The sequence below is a fragment of the Natator depressus genome, chromosome 1 (assembly GCF_965152275.1).
Source record: "Natator depressus isolate rNatDep1 chromosome 1, rNatDep2.hap1, whole genome shotgun sequence".
In the NCBI taxonomy this organism is placed as follows: domain Eukaryota; kingdom Metazoa; phylum Chordata; order Testudines; family Cheloniidae; genus Natator; species Natator depressus.
This window is the reverse complement of record NC_134234.1, coordinates 214826981-214839372: the sequence shown is the minus strand read 5'-3', so window position 1 is coordinate 214839372 and position 12392 is coordinate 214826981. Positions and strand designations below refer to the sequence as shown.

General features: G+C 44.6%; 1 protein-coding gene across 6 annotated transcripts in view; it reads left to right on the top strand.

Annotated features, from left to right (window-relative positions):
- The first annotated feature begins 1081 nt into the window (after positions 1-1081).
- Positions 1082-12392, top strand: part of RIMKLB (ribosomal modification protein rimK like family member B) — an 82350-nt gene continuing 71039 nt past the window's right edge. For 3 of the 6 annotated variants that reach the window (XR_012635834.1, XR_012635835.1, XR_012635833.1), the window contains exons 1-3: positions 1732-1967; positions 2924-3442; positions 9722-9944. Coding sequence is in view for 3 of the 6 variants with exons in the window: in XM_074935069.1 (XP_074791170.1) it covers positions 9770-9944 (175 nt within the window). In the remaining 3 variants the exon portion in view is untranslated. Of the gene's footprint in view, positions 1226-1728; positions 1968-2923; positions 3443-9721; positions 9945-12392 lie in introns of those variants that run through there. The other 3 variants (XM_074935069.1, XM_074935087.1, XM_074935078.1) reach the window with 3 other exon arrangements.

Sequence of the window (12392 nt, the reverse complement as noted above, 5' to 3'; positions counted from 1 at the left end):
TCTGTGGGAATGTGGGGTCGCAGGATGGGTGTGTGTGTCATGGTTTTGATAGTGTGTTAGATGTTAGACACGAGTGGCCAGTTAAGTGTATCATATACTCATTGTGATGCTGTGCAGTGTATTGGATGTTTCAGATGTGGGGGAGCATAGGACAGCTAATGTTTTGGGCATGTCACACATGTGAGGGAATGAAGGGCAGCATTCGTGTATTGGATGCATCACACATGGGATAAAAGGTATAAGGGAGGAATGTTACATTTGTATGGATGGGCCTGGGACAGCATGTTGGGAGTATAGGTTGGTGCGAGTGGGAGTGCATGGGGACAACAAATGATGCGTTAGGTGTGTCATGTGATGGCAAAGGATGTCTAGTGTGTTCACGTTTGGGGATATGGGTCAGGACAGTCAGTATGTTAGGTGTGTTGTACGTGTAGTGCATAGAGGGTAGACAATTAGGTGTATCACAAGTGTGGGTATGAGGGGAAGCATGAGAGGTGTGTCACACATATTGGTGGGCAACGGGTTGGCTACTGTGTTGGGTGTGTCAGAAGAACGATTTATTGCCAACAGTATTACTGTGTCAGGCACATGGGGGAAGTGGGGTGGTGTCTGTGTGTCACGCTCATGTCAGTCTGTGTGAAACATGGTGGGTAGGTGATGGCAGGCGTAGTGGGTGTGTCGCTCACGTACGGGTAGAGGTGACTGGGTGTGTCATATGTCAGGGCAGCAGGATGGGTGTCTCACACTTGTGTTGGCCATGCAGGGTGGTGGGCTGGGAGTGCCCAACACTCAGGGCAGTGGGATGAGTGTGTCACAGGGGGGCAAGAGGGTCACACGTGTCTCGGCTGAGTTGGGTCAGGCGTGTCCCACATGCGCAGGGTGTGCAGGGTGGCATCTCACACGCACTTAGCCTGGGGCCTCACACTCAGAACAGGCCTGTGACAGGCAAGGGGGGTGACCAGGAATGACCTGGGGCTACTCTGGGTTGGAGGCTGGTGAGAGGGGCGGGGCCGGAGTGGGCACGGCACAGAGTGACGGTTATTCCCGCCCCGGGCTCTGTTGCCCCGGCGCGCTGTGGCGCGTGGGCTGCTTGAGGCAGCGCGGGCTGGAAGACGAGGGCGGATGCCTCGGCGCCTCTCGCGCAACCTGAGGCAGCCGCGAGCCGCTGCGGCGCCGAGGGGGGATTCTGCCCAGTGCGCGTGCTCGCCCAGCGGCCACCCCTCTCGTATGTTAGCGTTCGGGGCCTCGCGCACTCCCGCTGGGCCGGCTCAGTCGGGCCCCAGCCAGCGCAGGAGGCGGCGGCTCTGCGAGTGGAGCATCCGCAGCAGGAGCAGCGGGGGGAGGAGGGCGCAGCAGGGAACAGCCGAGTCCGGGCTGCCGCCTCTCCCCGTCAGAGGGGGCGGGAGACAGCGGAGGGGGCCGAGGGAAGGGGCGACCGTCACCCCCTCACCCAGCGACTCCTGCTCTCGGGGGGGGGGCGAGTCTCCACGGGGCCCCGTCCAGCAGCCCGGCCCCCGCGCCGCGCCCCCAGCCTGGAGGGCGGGCTGGGCCGCTGGGGACCTTGGGGGGCGGTTGTTCTTTCCAGCCTGGTTGTAGCGGGTGTGAAGGCCAGGGGCGTGTGTGGCGGGGAGCTCAACTGCGGACCAGATGGGGGACGTTTGGGCGGGTTGATTAGCTGCCCTAAGTAGCATGAATAATTTGGGGGGAGGGGGGGCTGCTGTGGATAGCTATTGCTGGGGGCATGGCCGGGAGCCTCTTTCTCGGTGGGTGTGTTAATTAGTGGCCGGTTTTCTCGGGATTATCCCTCTTTTCTCTCCATTTCCCCCCTGGTTTCCACTGGTTTAGTTGGGTCCCATATGTGTATTTTACACTGTCCCTGGCGGAGAAGGGGAGAATTTTAAATTCTCCATCCCCAACTTTCAACCATCACACACAATCCTGCCCGGGAGGACAGAAGCAGCGGCCAGGTTTGTGTCTTTAAAAAACCACGTTTCTTCTGGCTTGAATTTGAAATCGTGCTGTGTCCTCCACCTCAGACTCATGTCTGCTGTGATAATTCTGTATCTGTGTGGTATTTATTTGTGTACTTTAATATCTGCATTTACGCACTCGTGCTTGCAGGCGTCTGTGTATATTCACATGCATCAACGTGTAAACAGATATTAAAACCTTTTTGTACATAAAGGTGTGCAAATATGGGGGTGTTTTTTGTATGCTTTCAGTATGTTTGCATTGTATCACATACTTCTAACAAAACCCTTTTAACTGGGTTTCTTTTTCTCTTTTGTTGCCTTTTTGATTTTTAAAAGGATAATTGTGTAGTGTTAACTTCTGCGATCAGGCATTTACGATATATAGTGCCAAGGACGATGAAAGGGCTGTACAAGCATTTAATTTTATAATAATTAAATGTATTGCATCATATAAGCAAACACTTTTTAGAAATGAATTTTATCTTTTGGTTATTTGCTTCTGTTTAGAAACCACTGGGCTTTAGGAGGCTGTGATTTCATTCACATGAGCATGCTTCTGACCTTAAACATGGTTCTGTTAATCTAATTTTTGTCTTGATTGGGTTCAAAATGTGATATTTAAAGGGTGTAGAATAAAATTTTATTCTTTTAAAGCATAGAATTTTCTGCCTGTATTTTATATATATATATAATATTTATCTGTATTAAACACACAATTGCCCAAGTGGAACCTCATTTGTTTCCTTTTAAGACTTCTAATTTCATATATTTTATGTAAATTATTTTGTTTTACTTAAAGTCATTCCCCCCAAAATTATATCCATCTCTGATTTTTGCTCAGCTTTTTCTTAGTGTCTTGCGTCTCTCATTCTCTTTTCTCCAGGTTGCAATCTCATTTCCTGTTTAATAGGTTGGGTTTTTTTGTGTCTAATATGTCTTTCTTTCCGTAGGTGTTGGTGATTCCAGACTCAGACAGTTAGGGGTTCAGTTCTGAGGAAGCAGAGACGCGAGGGGCTTATTGGATTGAATCTATTTTTTTGCGCAGGCTGCCACAGCTCTACATCAATATCTTCACTTCTCTTCCCCACCCTCCTCTCCCCCGAGGGGGGGAGGAGCTGGGAATCACTTTTAATATCCCCCACCCCCTTCCCCAACATACCTTGGTCCCTGGGGGCACAAGCCAGGCATCACCCATTGTAGTACCAGGAGAACATAATCCTCATCGCTCCTTTCCTGGCTTTGGGGGCTCCAGCAGGACACTGCTCCCTCCCTTGGAGTGCAGATCAGAGAGGCCCTGCGAGGACTTCATTAGCACCCTCTTCTCAGGGGGCACCAAGGAAAGAAGGGTACCAGCAAGCCTTCACCTCACTGAGAGAGCCAGGACTGAAGCACCAGTTACTGGGGGTACTGAAAGAAGCACCCATCTTTGACAACCCTTCATCTCCTACCCCCTACTCACCAAACCTCTGGTAAGTCATACCACATTCATTCATTCAATGCTTTTTTCCCCTCCCCCACTGCTACGAGAGAGGCATGCACAGAGATTGAGAGCAGGGTGGGGGAAGGGATCTGAGAGAAGTGGCTATGTACATGGATCAGGAAAGGGGGGTTTATATCACACACCCTCTCTGCAGGGTGATGGTGGTGGTGGTAAGGACAGAGGCATGCTGGTCTCAAAAAGCAATGGGGAATTTATACATTATGCGCATACTAAAGAGGAGTGTAATAGCTGTGACAGCTATGAGAGAAAGGAGATGTTTACAGGTCAAGTGGTGGGGGGCGTTAATGTTGACCAATATCAGCTTTGTAAGGCAGGGAGGCAAGGGAATAGATTCCTCATTGGCGATCAGAAACTGGGGTGTATGGGTGAAGAATGTTATCATCTACTTACAAGCCTGGAGAGATGAGGAAAGAAAGGGGGCGGGGATGTGTGTGTCTTGAGGGGGATTGTGGAGAAGGGCTGCTGGTATCTTTAAGATTACTCAGTTAAAGGGAAGAGATTGAACAGATAAAAGTAGTATGGGATTCAGTCAGAGGATCCAATTGAGTATTTGCCTATCTGCAGGAGAGGGCATACTGGGAAGGAATTGGGGGAGGGGGGTGAAGAAGGAAGATGATTTTATTTTGTGCCCTTCTGCAGTCTGTTTATCAGTATGCTTAATATATTCCTTCCTCCATTGACTGCAGTGATCTCTACAAAAATCCAAGGGGGATGAGGAAGAGGGGTGTGTGAGTACAGTGCATATGCTTTCAAAGAGGTGTGCTTTGGATTCACCTGCCTGCAGTGATTTTAAATTGTATAATGTATATATGGGGAAGGCAGATGACATGCAGGAGTGATGGACAGATTGCACGGCTGCTATTCAGGATACCATGGCCTGCCTGCCTGCCTTTCTTTCTTTCTTATTCCATTGTTTTTGTAGTCTTTTCTAAAGACCTTGAAGCAGTCATGTTTGTACACGATCTTATAAAAACTGCAACTAATTCTTATTTCTGTAATAAAGGGACTCTACTACTTGTGGTTGTCCCTAGACATCCCTGTTTAGCTGTAGTGACAGGAGAGAGGGTAGCATTTGTTTTGTTTTTTATTTTAAAGTAATATAATAAATGGTCAAGAGCTTTCTTTTTAATAAGTCCTTATCTGTGAGAATCTTTCCTATTGGATATACTCTTGATGCATAACTATTTCTGTAAGTTTTTTCTTAGATGCTGATTGCCTTGGTAACTGTGCACAGAAGGTAGAATTAGCTGAGTTTTGTACTTCAATTTAAAATTGTTTTTGATAGTGTTCTTCTTTCAGCATGACATAAAGAGCAGTTCTGGTTCCATAATGTGGTCAATTACCACTTCGCTCCCCTTGCACAATAACTGTGAAATTCAGCCAAAGTCTTTCCTACCAATGTATGATAGGGTGGGACAGTTAGCAAAATACCATCCATCTCATCTGTGACATTGCAATAATAATTCTGATGAACCATGGGCTAGCCATCTTCCTTACCTCTATTTATGACAATCTCTCAAAGGTCCTTTGCTAGTCTTGCAGCTATTGATCCCACTGTCTTAAGGTGTGGCCTCCAAAATAGGGTTGCAGAAATTGCTATCATGAAAGAGGCACTTGTTCTGTTTAAAGTGTAGTCCAGCATCAGCTAATTCATGATGATTTTGTGGAAAGTAAAATACCCTTCCTCTCCCAATAATGTGCCAAAGAGAGCATAGGTGCTTTTGTTACAAATCATAAACAAGAGCATGCAATGCTGTACATAGTAAAGGGTGGTGGGTGGGGATTTTTTTTCCTGATCACCACCTTCTCCTTGGGATGATCAGATTTTTTCCCCCATTATTGATTACCATGATAGCCCTCAAATCCGAGCTGGCAGGGATCAAACAGACCTGGAGATCTATTATTCTGCTCCCCAGTTATTAACTCTGGAGTTGCTTTGGATACATTGTGATGTAACTGAGACCAGGATCTAACCCAAAGACTAGAAACGAGTTAATGTGAGAGATCTTGTGCCCCAGAGCATTCTGTAGACAGTAGGACTCTACCACAACCACAGATCACAAGCCAGACAATTGAGGCTAAATTACATGGAGTCCTAATGTTGTGAAACATTTGGAATTTCATTCAGCATTCCTGCAGGGAAGAAATTGTGTGTGTGGTTTTGTTTTTGTTTTTTTGTTTTTTAAATGCAGCAGCTCTTGTAACAGTGGCACTTTGAGGAAAAGGGCTATGGAACAATTTTACTTCTACACTAGATGATTGATTCTAATTCAGCCATTTGTCAGTAATACCTAAAGGAGTTACTATCTTGACAGTTATTCAGTTTGCACAATATAAAATGAATTGTTGGATTCTCATCTTCTAAAGGAAAACTCTTCACATCAAAAACAAAAAATACAATACCACAATTGTCCCTTTTGTTGGCTATCGCTAGTCTGGAGACCAGGAATGAGTGGTCCATGGAGATTGAACTCCCCTCTCGCTCCTGGAAGTAGTTCCTTATGTGCAGGGCAAGGGTGTGTTGGTGGGGATAGGAAGCTTTTGCTGTACCAGTTCTGAGTGTAAACAGAGGACTTCAGGTTTCTAGGACTCTAAAGACAGCCAGTCTGATCTCCCTTCATGCTTAGTGAATAAAACCTTATATGATTTGAGGCAGTATAGGTGTGTTCCACTAGACTGTTGCAGGGAACAAGATGACAACCAGGGTATGTTTACACAGCAATTAAACGCCTGTGACACAGCCTCAGGTCTTTTATTCCCATGTAGAGATGTACCCTGAGGAAGACTGCAAATGAAGGGAAAAGGAGCTGGTGTGGAGATGCTAGAGTGAAACCTAGCATCAGCAGTATCTGATCAGAGCTAAAAGTTGAGATGGCACTTTGATTCCATCCATAATCAAATCACTGGAGGTTTTGTGACTGATTTAATCTCTGAAGCAGATGCAATCTGTGATTGCAGGGATAGTCTGACATTCAGTTAGCTGTTGTCCTTGATGGGTTTTTTGTTGTCACTTTTGATCAGGTAAGTGGGTTGAGCACCTGCTGAGAGATTGTTCCCAGTTTGGCCATTGTGGCTTTCAGTGCAAAGGCTTTTCAGCCACTTCCAATCTCTGAAGATATTTAAATATTTCCTGTTTTTCCTTCTCCCTCACACATGCATATTTTGGATTTGGTACTCCCATAGACACTGCGGAAAATGTTTAATACACACCCAGCATTGTCTCAGGCTGTGTGTCTGTTAGATCCAGGTGGGTGGGGTTAGTTTCCGGGGAGGAGTTCTTGAAAGCATATCATACTTAAAAGCTGATGCTGCGTGTAGCTGTCTGAGGCTTGGTCTACACTAGTAACTTATGTCAGTCTTATTGCATTCCTCAGAGGAGTGGACTTTTCAGTTATATGCAGTTATAGTGACCTAGTTCCTGGTGTGGAAATGCTATATTGATGAGAAGGCTTCTCCCCTTGACATAGTTGCTGCCTCTCTGTGAGGTGGATTTCCTACACTGATGGGAGAAGCCTTCCCATTGGTGTAGGTAGCTTCTTCACTGAATCACTACAGCAGTGAAGCTGCATTGGTGCAGCACAGCTGCATCGGAGATGCTGCAGCCTTTTAAGTGTAGACAAGTTCTGAGAGGCACATTTTCCTCAGAATATTCTTGAGAATGTGGGCAGGACCCTTGAGATGCTGGATTACCAGAACAAATTGTAATATTTTCAATGTGTCCCTAATAAGTAATTTTGACTGACTGAAGAGTTCTAATGAGAGCTTGAAGCTGAATTGTCCAGACTTTGATCAGAAATACTAAAGTAATGGGGATAAGATGTCTTTACACCCCAGCATGGCCTACTTAGGATGTGAAAGAGGTGGTGATCATGTGGTATAGTGCTAGCAGAGCAGAGGACTGGGAACTAGGATTTGTAAGGTTTTTTTTTTGTTTGTTTTTCCTATCTCTGCTGGTGAATTGCTTTCTGGCTGAAATATTCAGGAAGGAGATGGCTGAGTGTAGCTTTCAAGGATGGAAGGGGTGTTATGTTGGGAAGAAGAGATTTGAGAAAGGGGAAGTGCAGGGAAGAGATTCCTCTTGGCAGAAGAACTGAGGGGCACATTAGTGGCAAGAAGGAGTAGAAAACAAGTACAGGTGAGAGTACTTGACACTGGTTTTGATATTGGGGCCAGGGAATGAGACCTAGGGCTTGTCTATGTAGGGAAAAAGAGTGAAGTAGCTGGTGCATGTTAGATACTCTGTACTAACTTACTACACGGACACTCTCACTGCACGGGGTGCCTTTGTGCATGTTAGCTTAATGCACCTTGGAAGTGTACTAAGCTAAACTGCCTGGGAGCACTGTTAGTGTGCAGTAAGTGTATCTACATTGGGAATTAGTGTGGGAGTAACAAGTGCACTTTAAATTCACACCCTAGCTTAGTGTGCACTAACTTCCCTGTGTAGACAAGTCCCTTGAAACACATGCTGCAGATCTGTAATGGCTTCTGTTTGACGTGGTCTTAAAAATCAAAACATATGTCTGTTTTTTTTACACACTTAATGCTCTATGGCTGGATTTAAAATGAGGTGGGTCTGCCTTTCTAATGGGCATAGCATGCTTTTGAGGGGAGAGACAGTAAGTGGTCTGTTTCTATCGATAGTAAGAAGATGTTTGTAGGGAGTAGAAAGGAGGATAAATTGACTAGAAACCTCCTGAGCTTGGCTTTTCCTTCGTTCTTATGTTCTGCTGTTTCTGAACTATATATCCTCTTCCAGTGCTTATTTAAGTATGTTGCCAGCAGAGCTTCAGTAACCTACTAGCCATAGAAGGAAACCTTAACCTACTTCCCAGAGGCTAATATGAAAGATGAAGTAAGGCAGGGCTGGGGAATTGTCAGCCAGTGAGGCCCAGGCATAAGCCCAGACTTCCCCTGTCCCTTGCCACTTTTGGTGCTTGGAAGGAGAAATTATTGTGACTGGGGTGCTGTGGACACTGCTTTGGGACTTTTGTATTGTAACTTCTGTCTACTGGGGGTATAAAACTTGAATCCTGCCCTCTCCACTCCACACACCTTTTCACAGCTGGGAGGAGAAGGTGCTCCCTCTCACACTTCTTCTGCAAGACCTTCTTGTCTGCCACAGGGGGCAGGTCTGCTCCCTTACTTGCCCTCCCCCAGCAGTTGGTTTTGTCCTTCCTCCTGCATGAAGAGCTCTGGTCTTTGGCCCTGCTGCTGCTCCTAGGTTTCCAAAGCAATAACAGTATTGTGATGTTGATACGGTTCTTGACAGTTTCCTTGCTGTCCACTGGGTTCCAAATAGCAGGTGAAAATGGCCAGTTTTAATTTCATCCTGCTGCTGCTTGGGAAAGCCTTGAGTAGCAGCTTTGCCTGTCTATACTTTGAGTGTCTACCAGTTACTGGCCACTGATGGCTGTTTCCAGGGAAAATCTCAGCATAGGCAAGTCCTTCAGTAGATAGTACCTGTTTCAGGTCGTATTCAGAAGAGTTTTCTTTTCTTTTCCTTTTTTTCGCAACCAGGAGAATAGGAAACTTCATATTTAAACAAATTAAAGTCTTAAGTTTTCTTGTATTCTTTTGCTTACCTCATGCTTCCTCAAATTCATCAAGGAAGGTTTCTTACACACCAATGGAGTGGATTTTTCAGTCTGCATATCAGTCTGCCTTGATTGCTTTACGGTTTTTAATGATGTTAGCAGATGGTAAAACGTCACTAGAGACTGATGTCCTCTATATAGCCAAAGCATGGGGAGCAACAGCAATGCAAATCCATATGGCCTCACTGGTCACCTGGTGGGATCATCTTTACCAACAGTGTTCAAATTCAGTACTTTGCAGCACTTGTGGGAGTGGGTTGGAATCCACTGATATTTTCTGTGTGTGAGGAAGGATGGCCTTGTGACTAAGGAACAGAACGGGGACTCAGACCTGAGTCCTGATTCTGCCATAGGCTCAGTGTATTGTCTTAGGCACGTTACTGCATCTCTGTATGCTTCAGTTTTTCCATCAATAAATTGGGATAATATTGAATATCCGCATAAGGGAGATGTGAAGCTTAATTAATATTTATAAGACATTGATTGCTTCCTTGAGATCCTTGGATAGGAAATGCTATATAGATGCATTTTTTTTCTCCCCTCTAAACCAAAGACAGAGCTGTGTGTACAGGGAAGAGATCTGAGGGATGGTGGGAAGCATGTGGACAGAAACCTTTGTAGTCTGATTTCTTATCTTCTCCCTTACTTAGAGTTCCATTAAAAGGAGATCCCGGAGGTTGCAAGACTAGTAAAACAAGATGTGCAGCTCAGTTGCTCCCAGGCTGTGGTTCTTAACAGATCGTCGTATCAGGGAAGACTACCCTCAACAGGAGATCCTGAGGGCGCTCAAGGCCAAGTGCTGTGAAGAGGAACTAGACTTTCGGGCCTTGGTGATGGATGAAGTGGTACTGACCATTGAGCATGGAAACTTGGGTGAGGATGAAGTGAAGGTTGGAGTGTGGGCTGGGGAGGGGATCTGACAAGGAGATTGTAATACAGGGGTGGCTAAACTTCGTGACAATGAAGTGCGCACATGCCAGGATCAGTACACCTAATCTAAATTAATATTTCATATAAATGCATTGCTCTTGGGTACTTGATCATCAAATAGAAATTGTTGGCTTGCAGTTGGATAAGCTTTGTTCTCCCTCTGCAGAATGAGGGGAGCAAGTCTGTTTTAGAGCCATGGAGTCATGTTTTGGCAACCCAGCCTTACTGTATGAGGGGGTTCTCTCCAACAGACAATAGTGAACTAATACAAGGTTAACTACCTCCAGGATTGCTGAGTGAAAGAGAATTGACTTCATTTAATTTTGTGTGCATTTGTAAGTTGATTACTTATGTTTAGGGGAAGCTGTGAGGGTAACCCATCAATATCTCTCTGCAGGTTGGGTTCTGAACTCAGCCCAGATAGTCAAGCAAGCAAACAAACTGAAAGGAAATTTCAGAGAAGAGTAATATGAGTGGTCATGGGGTTGGAAGGATTGATTTATATTGCGATTAAAATAGTTGAATATCTGTAGCTTGGTTAAAAGATGACTGAGTTATGTCCTCTTCAAATATGATGAGTGTAAACACCAAAATGAAAAGGTATCTGGAAGAAGTGGTGAGCGGTCAGGAAGTAAAATTTCAACAATGCACAGTTATTTAGGTTAGTCAAAACTGAAGACAGGACTTAAAAAAACAAAAACAAAATGAAATTCAGTGTTGACAAATGCGAAGTACTGCACATCAAAATAATTTGAACTACTACTACACCTTAGTGGGTTCTGAATTATCTGTAATGGCTTGGGAAAAGGTGGTTGGTGGTGCTGCGGACAATCAGTGAATATCTCTTCAATAGTGATCAAAAGGAAAACAAGATGTTAGATGTATAAGGAATGGGATGTAAAATAATATTGAAAATACAATGCCACTATTACAAGAGCAATAGTGACACTTACGTAAAGTTGTCTAGCAGTTCCCACTATCAAAATCTTTTCAACCTTTAAGATTTCTAATGCTCTGAGATTTGTATGAGGAATGTGACATTTGTCAAGGAGATGGTCCTGTGGTCAAATAGGTGTTTTGTGTTTTCCCCATGAAGTCTGTGCAGATTTGGCAGTTTAAAGTAGTTGATGTACTCTACAGCATTTATGAGAGTCTTACTGCTAAAATTTCAGAAGATTCTGTCTGCACCGAGCATGCTTCGCTACTGTCCCTGTGCTGGGCTAAGGCAACTACACAGAACCTTAGGCACAGCTGCTGGGAAGGATGGACAGAGGATGTCCCCCAGCGTTTTAACATTTTTACTTTGTTTTTTCTCCTTGGTGATGCAAAATACCATAAGTAACATTTATATTTGTTTAAAGGAGTGATATAAAATGTGCTGGAAGGGTGGGAAGAGAAATTTGCTTAGGGCTAGCCTTCCTCTCTCCTTATTTTTGTCTTTTCTTGAACCACATTCTCCCTCCTAGTCATCTCTTCCCCCTGCCTTGCAGGCTTTTTCCCCCCTGTGGTTGCACCTATATACAGTACCAAATCTCCAGATGGGACACAGGCAAAATGAATCTGTCATCTTCCACTGTTGCTTCCGCCACTGTCTACCCATCCCCATCAAAATATCCTTTTGGCTTAGGGGAAGGAGAGCTGGAATAGATCCAGTAGAAATGTGTTCTGTGCTTATCTCTTATACCAACTTGTGTACAGGGTTGTGAAGGGCACAGAACTATTATTGAACAAGGCATCATACTCCACTGAGAAGCTACAGAAGGTCACTCTGGCAGCTGGGAATGGAATCCACATATTTAATATGGCAAACCCAAGCTCATTCATTTTATCACACTGCCTCTCAGAAAGAATCTGTTAGTGCTATGTACTTGGCTACACTATCTGTAAAATGGGACAACTCTATATCCTAGTGGAGAGGAGAGGAGAGAAGTTGATAAAGTGTACAGGTAGGAGCTGAAGAGAAACAGACAAATGAAAGAGTCCTACTCAATTAGATCACATGAAAGCAGACAACAAAATATAAACAAATTTTATAAGTGCTTGTATACAACTGCCAGAAGTCCAAATACTAGGATAGGTGAACTTGAGTGCCTGGTGTTAAATGAGGATATTGATATGATAAGCATCACAGAAACTTGGTGGAACGATGGTAATCAATGGGACATGGTAATACCGGGGTATAAAATGTATAGGAATGACAGAATAGGTTATGCAGGTGGGGGAGTAGGACTATATGTGAGAGAAAGCATAGTCAAATATAATAAAAATCTTAAATGAACCAAATTATACCACAGAATCTCTATGGATAGAAATTCTATGCTTTAATAATAGAGTATAGCAGTAGGCATATACTACTGACCAAGATGGTGATGGTAATTGTGAGATGCTCAG